This window comes from Egretta garzetta, unplaced genomic scaffold (genome assembly GCF_000687185.1).
Source record: "Egretta garzetta isolate BGI_Z169 unplaced genomic scaffold, ASM68718v1 scaffold440, whole genome shotgun sequence".
Lineage (NCBI taxonomy): Eukaryota > Metazoa > Chordata > Aves > Pelecaniformes > Ardeidae > Egretta > Egretta garzetta.
The window spans coordinates 881292-896431 of NW_009258293.1; the positions used below are offsets into that span (position 1 = coordinate 881292).

At 44.0% G+C, this 15140-nt stretch overlaps 1 protein-coding gene across 1 annotated transcript in view; it reads right to left on the reverse strand.

Annotated features, from left to right (window-relative positions):
* RALGAPB (Ral GTPase activating protein non-catalytic subunit beta) overlaps positions 1-14765 on the reverse strand; it is a 64903-nt gene extending 50138 nt beyond the window's left edge. The window contains exons 1-5 of the mRNA XM_035893423.1: positions 14742-14765; positions 7939-8151; positions 7094-7296; positions 2884-3047; positions 2057-2243 (exon numbers count right to left, since the gene is read on the reverse strand). Coding sequence (XP_035749316.1) covers positions 2057-2243; positions 2884-3047; positions 7094-7296; positions 7939-8121 — 737 coding nt within the window. The 5' untranslated portion in view covers positions 8122-8151; positions 14742-14765. The remainder of the gene's footprint in view (positions 1-2056; positions 2244-2883; positions 3048-7093; positions 7297-7938; positions 8152-14741) is intronic.
* Between the last annotated feature and the right edge of the window lie 375 nt (positions 14766-15140).

The following is a 15140-nucleotide window of genomic DNA, read 5'->3' on the forward strand; positions in this document are numbered from 1 at the left end:
CGCTCTTCCACTTCCCCCAGCACTGGGCATGACAGCCAACTAATGCAAAATACACTCCAAGCATGTTTGGAGTCACAGGCTATCACCGTAACTGGCTTGGATAGAAAAGCAAGTGAGCTTTAGGACTTGAGGCCTTCTTCAAGTCCAAACCCAAAACACACACCTGTACCAGGCAGCAACTGCTTTCCAGTGTGCCACCCTGATGCCCCAGTACCCCTTTACGTTTAGCACCCCAGAGGCATCACCCCCACAGCAGGTTTTTGACAAGGAACTACCCAGCTCTGACAAACACAGAAACATCTGGGCACACCCCATCGAAAGGCATGCCCCACACCTCTGTTCTGCTGTAGGCTGCCCTGCATCACAATTCTCCTGTAGGAGCTGCAATGAATCAGTTTTTCAAGGAGCATGGCTGAATCTTAACTGAAGTTTGGGACATTTTCAAGAAGGATTGAAAATGGAAGTAAATGGCAATCCACACATCCAGGACAGTTAAAGACTTAAAGCCCCCTAGGTGGGTAAGAGAAATATCTATTGGTATGGCAACACAAATAAGACCCGAGTTTCATCCTGCTATGAAGTCATAGCCATAGATACAGATTAACACCGCACATGTGTACAGATTTCTAGACAGAATTTTCCATATGGTTTTGAGACATTTATTCTCAGCTTATTGCTAATAACCCAATTCAGAAAACTGTTTACTAAAACAACGGTGTAACTGTTTGAAGCTGGATCTTCACTGACATATTAAAAGTGCAGCTTAAGATACAACTGAACTTAAAGTTAGCCTCAGAGGAGTTCAGCTTTCTATGTATTAGGCATAAGCCAACATTACCATCAGACTAAAACGTTAACAGAAAACCTGCAGATTACTACACAGCAACAGAACTAAGACTGTTAGTCAACAGTGGAAGATAAAGTGTGGGCACAGTGCATGGAGCAGAACGCCAACGCATGTTTTGAGACAGAACTGTTCTTTTCAGATCAGTGAATCATAAAATATTTTCAGTTATGCAATGCTACATCTAATGAGCTAAAAATACCTAAAGAAATAGTGTGGGAAATACACAGAACTTGTATTGCAGCTTTATTTCCCATAGGTTTAACAAGTAGCTGCACAACCTGGGGGGGGGAAAAAAAAAAAAAAAAAGTCTATCAACGCTTGGAATTTTGACAGGTAATTCAAAAGCAAAAGTTTTCAGAGTTAAAATAAACCCTTGCAGAAAAGCATACTATTGAATTTTTCAGAGTGCAGCAATTTTTAATACATCTTTGAACTTTTGTAGAAATGATTATCAGTGTCTCAAGAAAGCTGGAGGAGGAGACTCCAGCCCCTGCTCCACACCAGTTAATCTAATTCTTTCCTCCAAGAGGCTGAGATTTGTCCAGCAAAGACTTCATACCACAAAGACCCCAGTATAAGGGCACCAACACTCCCCTCACCACTCAGGCGTTCTACTACAGCCTAACCTCTCCCGCAGCCAACAGACCCTCACTATTCCCATGCCCAGCAAGGCTTGGCAGAGCTCTCCAACAAGCTGGAGGAGAGTGCCGCTGCTCGGAGAAGAGCCTGCAGCCTGCCTCTGGCCCGTCGCATCCCTACTGCCAGGGCACAAGCTCCAGGGAGCTACAGCATGGCTTCAGCTCCATGGGGCAGGAGTGGCAGAGTCCAAAAGTCACCTCAAACACAGCCACACACAGTAGTAACAAGGACCTAATAATTTTGGTGGTGACTGCCATTAAAAATACAGACCATAGCGCTACACTAATATTCACTACTCATTCTTCACGGGACATAATGAAGAGTCACAGTGATGGAGACCAACATACACACACTGTAAAGTGCTATCAGAGAAATGCTGAGATTACACAGTAACAGAGACAATCCAGTTCAGATAACAGCCAAGGACACTAGCATGATCTCTCACTTTGTTTTGCTCATTCACTTCTGGGTTGCTGCATGCATTCCACAAATAAGCAACTCCAGAGAAAGACATGTGTAACAGTGATCATCCTCATACACGTGTGTTTATTCCCATGTGATTTCTCCTACCTGGAAGTAAGGGCACAGATGACCTTGCTCCACTGCTCAACTACTGCAGGGTGATGTCGCCAGTTGGCCACCATCTCTTTGGCAGTTTTCCAGTAAGGTGGTGTCGGGAAGCACCGTGTACAAGCTAGTAACCACACCTCAAACAGCACACCAATTAATTTTTCAGCCAGATTCTCAGCAATGCCACCTTGTAACAGAAAGAAAGCATGCCTTTAGTGGGTATTAGACCTAAACAACTTCAAATAACTCCCCAAGATTTCAGTTTAAGTACATTAAGTTCATTTTTTCAATCATTTTTCATTTAAGAGTGATTCCTGATTGCTTCCTACAGCCAATTAGCCTTTTTAGAAGACCAAGCATAATAATACAAAGCCCAGCCACATGCGTGTGTCACTAAGGGACACCAGGAATTCACTAATCTTAGGCTGTCTTCTATTACTCTCTATCTATATTGATTTTTTTTTTTTTTAAATAGGTATAAACTAACAATATTACTTTCCAATAGGCAGGCCAAACAGTAAGACATGTAGGGATTTCAGTGAAACAAATGGGGAACAACATTATCTGAAACTCTTCACTGGGAATTGTTCCTGTACAGAATCACTGTTCTGCAAAAACAGGTTTTGGAGAACTCTGCTCCGAATCATTCAGTCTTTTCTGACAATGCGTAATTTCAGAGCAGCATAGCAGAATTAGGAGTGAGCTAATGCGCTTTGGGGGCTACTAAGAGCTTTTAACAGGCTTCCACCCACCCCCCTGGCAGCTCAACATCAAGCAGAGCCAAAGGCTTTTCCAGTAATTGAACCAAATGGAAGTAGAACATGAACCTTGCACAGTTGGAGCTGCTAGAAGAGTGTCATTGATCTGAAGAAGAAATAACAACAAAACCTCCCAGGTTTCTCTTGCCATAATTGTCGATTCGCAAGCCAGTTTCTGGACAGCTTTCAAAACCTGCAAGCACAATCTAATCTGACTAGATCCTGGGTCTGGCCTTGGTACAAAGAGATTTTGGAGGTGTTTGAGAATGCTTTGAACACAAAGGTTTGGTTCCTTAATAACTGGTAAAGGAATGGAGTCCTTAGGTAATACAAGAGCCATAATCCAATCTTTATATACATCAACACAGTATTTCACAGTATCGCCATCCAGAGGGAGGGTCAGTCCATAACAAACCACCTCCATAGTCCATTTTACTTCTTTGTCTGTTTTTAGTAAACTCTCACTTCCAACGCATGACATAATTCAAGCTTGTCCAAGAGGACGCACCACCACATTTGCCACTTCTCTCCGCATGTTTTCATGATAGCTGTGAAGTACACTGGTATTACCCTGATCATTTTGAATGACAAGATGCAAGGACAAGCAGTTTAAGCAGCAGTTTTACCGCTCAGTGCTGCTATGTGGAGATTTGATGCACTTAGGCGTTTTTTTCTCCTTATCTCAACACAAAGCGTTGCAGAAGCAGCATAGAGCAGCACATTTGGACAAGGCAGAATGGGTACAAGAAAGTAACATGAAACTTTCTGGACAGTGTCTGAGGACACCAGTAAACAAAGCTGAGGAAGCTGAAAAGTTTAATGGGTGAAAGAGGAGATTACAAATTAGAGCGTGCAATATATGCAAGCCATGTTTCAACCTGTAAGCAGTTTCCTCATCCCTCCTACCTCTTACTGAAAAGGATGACCAAAAAATCATAAAAATATTACCTTCCACTGGACTACCAAGTGGTATTAGCAGACTCCTACCAAACATTTTCAGTGTGGTATAACCCACAAGTCCTGTTGCATGGTAAGCATCTTAAGGACACACTGACCCACTAGATAGAGATCTGCTTTTCTTAGTAAATAGCAGCTCACATTGAGATCACTTATTGACAGACACGCTTTAATAATATTCTCGACTCTTGGTAAGTGCCGCATTACAGTACTGGAAACAAGATTACAAAGAGACAAGGTAATACCTAATGCAAAACTGCAGACTACTAGTCACAGTCGGGGACTTTACTGGGTTGCTTGATGCTAGTGCTAGATCCAAACAGTCTCCGTAGAACAACAGAGCTCAGGACAAGTAAGCCCTGCCTTGGTTACAACGCTATTTTTTCCCTGAGCAACAACAGAGCAACTACTTTAATCAAATGATATCCTTATATCCTTAATCTTGATAGGCTTGAAATTTCAAAGCCTGTTTCAAGACTTGTTTGCCTAATGATCTAGGGTATTTATATGAAGGGGGCTTACATGTAGGAGCTCCATGTGCAAGATGACTAACAGGATACTCCTGAGCTGATCTGGTAAAGGCAACTCTAAAGTCCCCGTCCATCTATCAGCCACTCTTGCTCAAAATCAACCGAATGGCAAACTGGTTGCAGCATTTTGCAGACTCATGTCTAGATTTCTACAGAACCTGGCCTTCATTCCCACACTCCTTTGCGACAAGTATTGTTCTCATGATTTATACAAGAAGCAGAAGTTAAAGTGTCTACTACACTTGGACACTCATGCGTCCCATAGTCTCTCAAGCAATTCCAGACATGTTCGTTGCACAGAAGACCCTGGAGTTTACACCTCAATCTCCTGGGGAGAGGAGGCAGGGGAGAGACTTTTCATGTTGTCTTCCTGTGCTTCCAACTAGAGTTTGCAACACTGAAACTTTATCTGACAGCAGTAACTACCACTGCTGCTTAAGTAATCTGCAAGGCTTCCTGAATACTGTAGAGTTGCTAGAGACTGAAAGGCTGGGGGTTGCGTGGGGACTGCTCAAATACATCAAGAAAAGAAGCATTCATTTCGTTGGAACGGACAGAAGATCGGTGCTGGAGGGAAGGATGCAAGCACCTCTCTCTCGACTCAGTCTGCAGACAGAGGAGAGGCCACCCGACTCAGCCATCTTTCACTGCTCTTGTTTCTCAGCACCACACTATTTCAAGAACTGTGTATGTAAACATTTGATTCAGCTGAGCATTCAAACTAGAATGATTTACACACACCTGCTTTGTATTTGGTGTATATATGTTCCTGAGATGCTATTCAAGTTGAACTGCTCTGTTAAGGCTGCCCTCATCTGAACTCTGGCCACCACTTCAGGCAGCCAAACCAACAGCTACATCATTTCTAGTAGACCAGGATGAGGAAGGAAGCTATTTTAATCACAGCCCTCCATAGGGCATATGCTTATCATAAAGGCATAGTATTTTCAACACAAGAACAGGGTATTTTTCCAGGAGATAGTTTAATGCAGGTTGCTACAAGAGCTCCTGGGTAAGTATTCTGCAGGAGCCCATCAGCACCAGCAACCTGCAGCAATTGGTTAAAAGCAGAAATTACTCTCCTCTGCCGCTCCACAGGCACACAAGAATACGAGCCTTTGCTTTCACACAAACAAGGTGTGCACAACCAAGTTCTGCATTTTATTTCCATTATAGAATGTCTTGCTGTTGCTGGAGTGAATTTTGAACACAGCTCCCGAGAGTACACTAAGTTCTTTTTCTTGAAAACAGAGTAGGAACTTGAACATCAAGTGTTGACAGCAACAGCCATGAAAAGCAGTTTCAGATACATCTCTTTTGAAAGAAAAACAATATAATAGTTACACTGGGGTGGGGTGGGGGGGAAGTGTTTAAAATAATGATTTTCCAGCCCTCCCTGTCTCTAGATGTTAAGGAGTTAATTATTTCATTCAACAGTCATCACGTGCAGTCTACCACCCTGCATGGAGCTCCATCCACAAAGCTGGGTGAGAAAGGTGGAATGGCAGCTTGTGCCAACAGCATGCAAGAAACAGAACTACTGAACTGCCTGCCAGCAGGGCCCCTAGTGCAAAGCAGGCAAGGGATCACAGTGACAACTATTTGATAGACTAGTGAAGAATTCATTCTCTGCTGTGCCAAGGGAATAAAGGTTCCCAGACAGTAGACCTGTGCATGTGTTAAAGCTTAGAGACAACCTTCTGCAGAAGTCTAATCCAGAAGCATGCTTTCCTCAGACATGTGCCATTGCTCTGACCATCCTTTAATGGAATTAAAATGCCTTTTTATTACAAGTTAAGAGCAATGACAACTAAGGTTAGGTGGTAGACTTCGAAGCAATCAATAAATAGCAACAAACTCCTCACCTGAATTTGTATGAGTTATTATTCAAAGCCCTTTATTAACAAAGCCTTCAGGTAAAGTTAAGTGATCCAAGCGCAGCAGAGCACTTTGAAGGCCACTTGCATTATTATTATTAATGCTGATAAAAGCAGATGATCTGGTACCTACAGACATATACTAAACATTGATCTGAAGTAATTTCAGGTAGCTAATACTGAAGTACTGTTTCACAGGGTACCATTAAATAAACTCCCCTAACTTATCCAACACCCGTCTTCAACAGCAGCAGGTAAACTTGTCATGAACTATAAACCAAGTATGATGTTTGAGCACTCTGACAATACAACTTTGTCCAAAACCTAGAAGCATGTGTATATCAACACCATCATCCAAGGATGTCTCATGTAACACCATGTTGTCAGATAGCAAGCACTCCTCCACAGGATTCTTTCGAAACTACCAGTGAAAGATGGTCAGCATAATTATGCCCATTTAACAGGCAGTAAGATCCTCCTCCTCCCTGCAAGATCCTCCAGTACATTAGAAATGCGGTCAAGTCTCGAGTAAACAAAGCACAGTATTGCCATGATGTGCTCTTAGTTATCTCAGTTTTACACAATACCAAGCACGTGGTCACACAGTGATGCTATTTAACTTTTCCCCCCACCCTCCATCTAATAGAGATTGTTCTTGAAGTTCTTAGAACAGCAAACATTCAAGTCTGTGAATGATCTGTAATTCTAATTACCTAAACGCAGCAGCAACAACTCCATTTGGTACTGAAAATTACAAAACATGTTTGGAGAGAGACCTTCCTCCTAAACTTGCAACAACAGCAGTCTTATTTTAATGAAGAGCCTCCATGCCGCATCAGGCCACTTTGAGAGGTTGCCTGCTGACTATAGCTTCAAATCCCTGAACCTCCCAAAAGACCCAGCCCTAGCACTCACCTTGGTACAAAGAGATTTTGGAGATGTTTGAGAATGCTTTGAACATAAAGGTTTGGTTCCTTAATAACTGGTAAAGGAATGGAGTCCTTAGGTAATACAAGAGCCATAATCCAATCTGTATATACATCGACACAGTATTTCACAGTATCGCCATCCAGAGGGAGCGTCAGTCCATAACAAACGACCTCCATAGTCCATTTTACCTAAACCAAACACAAAGCAAAAGTTATGAAAAATAAATATTAGCAAGTAAACAATGATCAGTGCACATTGGTTCTAACTCAAAATAACAGCAGTTATGTGGTACGAGCAACTATTTAACATATACTGCATGAAAACACCAAGTCATTAATTTTGTATCATGACATTATGAATAAATGGCAAATCTCTTTAGTCTAACCTGTAGAGAGAACTCTTCAGAACATACAAAAGCTGATGTAATGCAAGTTTTTCAAATTCTAGTAAATATTTGTACCATACAAAGACTTTTTTTTTTAAAGTGAAAATACTGTTGCTTTAAAAATGAAGGGAATTATAAAGACATTGTGTGTTAACTCCTAAATTCCCTGGGGCTTTGGGGGGTTTGTGTTGAGGTTTTTTTGGGGTTTGAGTTTTTTGTGGGGGTGGTTTTTTTTTTTTTGCTTTAGTCTGAACTTCCTGGTACAGTAGCTCAGATGAACACTTACTACCAGATCATGAAGTACACTGTTGCTATGAACTAAAAATATAGCACACTTCACAGAACTTGGGACAATTAAAGAGAGAAAAATGAGAGGCTATGGAAAATCATTTAAGTTGCCATTCTAGCATGAAGAAAACTATGATCTCTAAGGAAATGCACTTACTTCTTTGTCTGTTTTTAGTAAACTCTCACTTCCAACGGATGATGTAATTAAAGCTTGTCCAAGAGGACGCACCACCGCATTTGCCACTTCTCTCCCCACGTTTTCAGGATAGCTGTGAAGTACACTGGTATTACCCTGATCATTTTGAATGACAAGATGCAAGGACCTCCACTCTGAGTACATAGTGCCTCTATGCTACAATCCAAGTAAAACCTGGGGGACAAGGAAAAAAAAAAAGACATAATTAGTAGAAACATCTATGACATGAGTTACCAAAATTGAGGCTGTTTGCCATGATATGGACCCTTGAAAATTCAAGATGGGCGTGTCCGTGTCATACATTTGAAGATCTAGAAGAGATTCCAACAGCTAGTTTTCAACCTTAATTTTTTTTTTTTTTCCCTAAAATGGCACGTGGGGGGGGGGGGGGTGTTTAAAATAAAGATTACAGAGATTACAGTAAATTTCAGTTAGGGACTAGCAGCCCATTTGAGACACTTAATTAGGTATGCCCTAATGCATTTCAAATCCCTGTAAAGTCAATATACACACAGAGTCACTCCCTAATCTAGATTTGTCCCAAAGACTCGGGATAAAAAAGCCACTAGAAAATTTCCCAGGTAGTGCTCTCAGAACTAGACAGGGGAAACACAGAGTTCTCTTTTCAACAGCACTCCCAGCATAACTGCAGTTGTGCATTTTCCCTTATTGCACATTGAGCCAGCTCAGGGAGCCAAGCTGACCATGAACTAATCAGACCTTTGCAGCGGTGGGTTGGGGGGGATGGGGGGATGGCATTGTTGTGAAACCACAACCAGGAGAGATGGATTAGAGGCAGCAAAAGTTAAGCTACACTTCCACAGTCCCTCTGAGCCAGCACTTGCCCCGAAGCACAGCAGGGTTTGCCCTTCCTCCCAGAAAGCAGCGGCTCGTGCCACAGCACCAGCACATACACAACACCTACCTGCTGCACAGAAGCGGGCTTGGGAGCCCAGGCAGCTGGGAAGGACAGTGTGACAAGGCCAGCAGCCTGTCACAGGACTGCTGTCCAGACTTGCCAGGCAGCTCAAGGAGAGGGGCCACACGCTGCCAGTTTTGAGCTACACATCAAAACATGCAGAAAGCTAAGCCAGCACAAACATCTTCACAGAATGACAAGGGTTGGAAGGGACCTCGGGAGATCACCCAGTCCAATCCCCCTGCTAAAGCAGGTTCACCTATAACATGTTGCACAGGACATCGTCCAGGCAGGCTTTGAATATCTCCAGAGGAGGAGACTCTACAACCCCCCTGGGGAAGCCTGTGCCAGGGCTCTGTCACCCTCAAAGTAAAGAAGTTCTTCCACATATTCAACTGAAACCTCTTATGTTTCAGTTTGTACTCATTGCCCCTTGTCCTGGCGCTGGGCACCACTGAGAAGAGTCTGGCTCTGTCTGAAACAGTTTTTAGCTGGATCAAGATCTGATCTAACTCAGGTGAAATGAACATCTGTGCCAACACAGAGGAGCAGTAAGGACACACAGCCAGGAGGGGTGGGAGGAGCATCCCTTCTTTTGCACCCACTCACAGCAACATTAAAACTGCTGTTTAAACAGGCAGTACTGCAGTAGCCTAAGCCATCGAGATTGGGACTGCGCTATCTCCCTCCTTCCTCCCCTCCCAGGCTTTTATCAGTTATCTGAGCCAGCTGACCATGTGAACAATAAAACAAGGAAAACATGGTTGGCACAGGAGAGAAGCAAGGAGTGTTCAACAGCCACAGCTTAGATCAGCTCAAGCTGTCACGAACAGCACCCTGAGGGCCTTTCGCCAACTACACTTAGCTAGCACATTTTGGAAGCCAGTTAGTTATACAGGGAATGTTTTGAATGCCTCCCTTAGACATTCTTTGGCCCAAACCCAAACAAGAAGCCAGGCCTGGAAATACACCTTCCTAGGGACAAACCACCATTTAAACAAGCCTGCCTATTTTAGCTGACTCCCCAAGTGTTTAATTCCACCAAAAATCTACATAAAAAGACTGATGATTCCCTTCGAGAGAGGTTAGGCAAGGCAGCAAAATCTTGGTTTCCCAAACTACATCCCTCCTGGTTTGAGGCAGCAATCACATGTGCTCATCTGGTAGCAGATTAATCAGAGGAGCCACAGCCTGCAGGAAGCAAATCCTCTCCATCCTTCAGGCTTTTTCTCTCCTCTGGGGGCCATGGCAGGGGGAACACATGTGCCACTGTGGTCAAAACCCTTAGGCTTAGAGGAATTCCAAGACACTCTTGGGACACAGAAGTCACAACAAAAAAACCCAACCAAACAACCAACCCAAAATGAACATGACCAACAATCCTTTAGCAATGGCTTCAGTAACTACTTCACTTATTCTATAGGTTTCCCTACTGCTATCTTTTCCCCCTTCTTCATATCCTATACCCACTGGGCCTCTTCATCCTTCTGCCCCACCTGAACACTGCCTTAGTCTCCAGCTTGTGTTTGGAGTGGAAGAAGGGGGACAGAAGTGAAATATCACCTGCCTTTCCAGATTTCCTCTTCCCCTCTCAGCCCCCAGAGCAGCATGCCCCAGCCCCCCAGCCTTGCTGCTCACCACAAGGGAAGGCACTCTCCACCCCTCCCATTTGATACATTTGAGTTCATTACAGAAGTATGCATTGGTTTAAATGCGGAGCAGTGGTTTAAATAAACCGATTCCAGCTGATAAAGCAGCATGTACTTTCCATTGCCACCTCCAGCTGAAGGACTGGCAGTTAACAGCTCATGGCAGGAACTTATCGGTGTGCTGATAACTGCAAGCACACTGACCGGGGCCACCCTTATCCCAGAACATGGTTCTCAGAAGCACGGAGGTGCTGCACAGCACAAGCAAATTGTATGCAGTGCTGATGTAGGAGCTTTCTCGTCTAGAAGACAAAAGTCAGAGAGGACAAGGATTCCCAAATACTGCTGCATTTTGGAAAACCCTCATCGCACTACAGCAAGGCAATGGGAGGACGCAACTACCTGCCTGCGGGCCGCTCCCTGCCATGGTGAAGCTAAGATGCAAAGCTCTTTTGGGCAACCCTTCCACATGTCTGAGAGAAGCAGCATTTGTAACGGATACAGGATAGATAGATACAATATACCATGTTTAACACCGGTTTAGCAGCAGGATGGAGTAACCAAAACCTCTGCTGCCACATACACCCAGCCTGTCGCCCGACCTTCGTACATAAATTTCATGATCAAATCTATATCTTATTAATATTCAAGACTTCCTTTGGTCTCGCCATAAAAAAAAAAAATCTTCTGTTAGTCTTATCAATATATAAGGAATACTGAAACAAGTAATTCCTTCAGATGTAAAACCTTTTTAGGTAGGATTTCCTAGGGTATTGATTTATTCGCCCGCTACAGTAAGAAGCAAGCAGTAAGAAGTTTTTATTTGCAAGGACTAGAAGTCACTTTTAATTTAAGACTCCCCTTCAACTGCCATTTGAGTCAGAAATTGCTGCCATCTGTAAGGATTGGGGTATAGCTAAGCCCATCCTCTGTGCTTCTATCTTATAACTGGATGCAAGTTAGAAAAGGCTGGTAAGTCCCCCCACACAACTGTATCCGTTACAACGTTCCGTTTCAACAGGTTCAACACACTGACAGTTCTATAACTTGCTTTGAACAAAAGGCACCTAAAGCTTCATAGAAGCAGGACTCGCTCCTTCAGCATAGGCTGTATTTATCACTAATTATTTGAACAGCAACAGCAAACTGAAAAAAAAAAAAAGCGGCTGTCACACCATGCAAACACATACCCCGATTTTTACTTCTGTTTTTGCAATGCTTCTGCTTTCAGCTCTGAAAAAGCACTCTCACTGGCCCAAACAACATCTCCTAAGTGTCATACATCTGAATATTCATATTTCACATAAACATATGTCTTATGGAGGTTCAAATCACTAAGGACTTCTGAGAGAATCACTTCTGAGAGAATGACAGACAACCTAATTCAGAGGAGGGGTGGGAAGAAGAAATAAACCCCTGAAGTTTGCCAGGCAGTTTTACACACACTCAAGTTTGGAAAGGGGTCGTGTTTACGTTCCTGGAGGCTGCACTAAATAAAACATTCCCAGATTCTCAGAGACAGACAGATCTGGAAAGAAATTGTCAGCATTAACACTGGCAGAACAACTGAGAAATGTGAAATTAAAATATTTACCATCTACTATGAAACTGAGCATAATTCCAATATTCCTTAGTGTGATAAATAATTCGTGTTTCAATATATTCAATATATTCCCTCCAAATCCATTTCAGCTTAGGAATTTTAGTAGCTATCACCATACAAAACACTGAAAATGGGCATTTCAGCATTTAACACCAAAGATCCTCAGTTGATAAACACTGTAGAAATCATCGAGTGTGAATGAACTTACTAATGAGCCCATAAACTCCAAAAATAAAGATATTTAAGTTTTATTTCCACTAATATGAACACCTGCAACCAAAATATTTAAACTTCTGGCAGCAAAGTTAGACAGTGAGAATTACCTAATGGCCAAGAAGGCCAACAGCATCCTGGCTTGCATAAGGAATAGTGTGGCCAGCAGGAGTAGGGAAGGATCGTGCCCCTGTACCCAGTGCTGGTGAGGCCACCCCTCTAATGCTGGGTTCAGTTTCGGGCCCCTTACTACAAGACAGACATTGCATTGCTGGAACATGTCCAGAGAAGAGCAACAAGGCTGGGGAGGGGCCTGGAGCACAAGTCTTAGGAGGAGCAGCTGGGGGAACTGGGGTTGTTTAGTCTGGAGAAAAGGAGGCTGAGGGTAGACCTTACCGCTCCCTACAACTGCCTGAAAGGAGGCTGTAGCAAAGTGGGGGTCAGCCTCTTCTCCCTGGTAACGGACAATAGGACCAGGGGAAATGGTCTGAAGTTGTGTCAGGGCAAGTTTAGGTTAGACATTAGGAAAAATTTCTTCACAGAAAGGGTTGTCAGGCACTGGAATGGGCTGCCCAGGAAGGTGGTTGAGACCCCATCCCTGGAGGTATTTAAAAGAAGGGTAGATGAGGGACATGGTTTAGTGGTGGGATGGCGGTGTTAGGTTAACAGTTGGACTTTGTGATCCTAAAGGTCTTTTCCAATCTAAACAATTCTATGATTCTATGAAATAGCAGACCCACATTCTGCAATTACTTTGGAGGAATATGCAGGAGCTCAGAGCCTAAAGCAGAGGTGGATTTTTGGAGTCCGTGCCAGGGAGAGGTCAGGGAACCAGCGCTGATGTACAAAGGGGTTCTCAGAAAGCCTGCGCTGACTGAGGGGAGTGTTGTGGGCAAATGGGAAGATTTAGCCCTTCGTCCTCAGCAGCTTCATACATAAAATGAAATCTTTGCTCACAATGCAAAAGGATTTCAAGCACGAAGACAAGCTGTCCCAAAAATGGGTGCTGTTTGGGTTTTCACAGAACTGAGAAAGCAGAGCCCGAGCTGAAAAATCAATGGAGGCAATTGTTATTAACAGAGTAGATGCAAAGACCATCAGCAGAAAGACGCCCAAGGAAGACTGCAGACTTAACAGAGCCTGAACCAGAGAAGCATCAACATAAAGGGTCAACACCATAAAGTTCTGGGATATTAGATACACTTTCACAGAAAACAAGCAATCCCTCTCTCTCACACAGCCCCTACTACACCAATAGTACTGACATCTGCTCTCTAGAGGCAGCGATTGCTGTCAGAAAGCCGTCCTGCTACATCCCATCATAAACCAGAGAGGTTCATGAGCAGTTTTTCAAGCCAGCTGAGGCCTACAACGTCCTGAGCAGAGACAACTGCCACCCGCCCACTTGCCCCACCTTGACGCTGCTGCCACTCTGCTATCCAAATTTCTGCTGGAGAGCGTGACTTGGATCTTGCCAAGACTAACTCAGCACCTCTCCCATTAAGCCCACCAAGTCTGAAGAATTGCAGATCCCTCCATCCAGCTCACCTTTGGAGCCCATCCAATGGGTAGGCTCTGCCCCAGGCACATACCATGTGTAAAGAACAGCAGGCAGAGCAGATAGCAGGCAAAAATTAAAAAGGGCAAGAGCCAAACAGAAGACCCATCTGAGAGAAACACTAGCAGAAAGTTGGTATTTTGTTAAAGAATAAATGGAGATGCATGTCAGGATTACTATTGAACGGAAAAAAAAGTCTGGATTCAAGGCAGGAAGAGATTGGGCACAGAAAAAGCAGGAACTCCTGTCATCCTTTCCCAGGCCATCCAGCCGCAGTGCTACTGAGTAGAAGAGAATCACAGCTCCCCTTGCCCAGAGGTTAATTTGTGTGATTTTATCACCCAACTGTAGCAGAAGTTAAAACATTAATCTGACACAGGGAAGGCTCGGTCTCAAACATAAAGTGCCATTTAAGCCACAGGGCTTGGGTCTCAGAGAGCACCACTGGATGCCAGCCTTCCCCAAGCAGGAAGCAGGGCACCTGCCACAGTGAAGAAAGCTGCCTAAAAATTGCATACCCTAACATATGAAGATTAACAGAGCTGTAAGAAAGCAAAAACATCAGTTGATTTTGTATGTTTTGGCTACTACTCGGCTTTCAGGCTTCCTTACTCAAAAATCAGTACCACTGTGCTTCTCACTATCATTCTCATCTTTAAAAGCAGGGTTGAGAAAATTATCTCCCAGGCAGGTCATCTGAGAATTTAAGGGACTTTCACATTCCTTACTTGTGCCAAAAAAACACGTCACAAACTCCACTGCAAAACAGCGCATTACCCTGACCCAGACCAAGAATAATTTTTACTAAACAGCTTATTTTACATTCGCATTTCTTCCTCAGCCCAGTTCCTTGTGCACCCCGACAAGCTGCAGAACCTGGAAGGGGTCTCCCGAAGCTGATGGTTCCCTTCACCGGGGAGCAAGCCTCGCTGCGCTTTCGCTGCTCTCCACTGCTTCCCGAAGGAAACCTGACCTGCCGCCCGCAGGCCCTGAAGATCGAGCGAGACGGAAAATAAGCAAAGGAAAGCAGAATCACGGCAGAGCCCGGGCGGCCTGCGGCGAGGAGCACAAGGAACCACCGGATCATTTGTAAGGAAGTCTGCAGGGAAGCGGCGATAAAAACTTTTCTCCCCCTCACGACCGCGTCGCTGCCCGCGGGAGCCGGCAAGCGGGGGAAGGGCGCCCACCGGCCGCGCTTCGCTGCAGACTGGAGGAACCCAA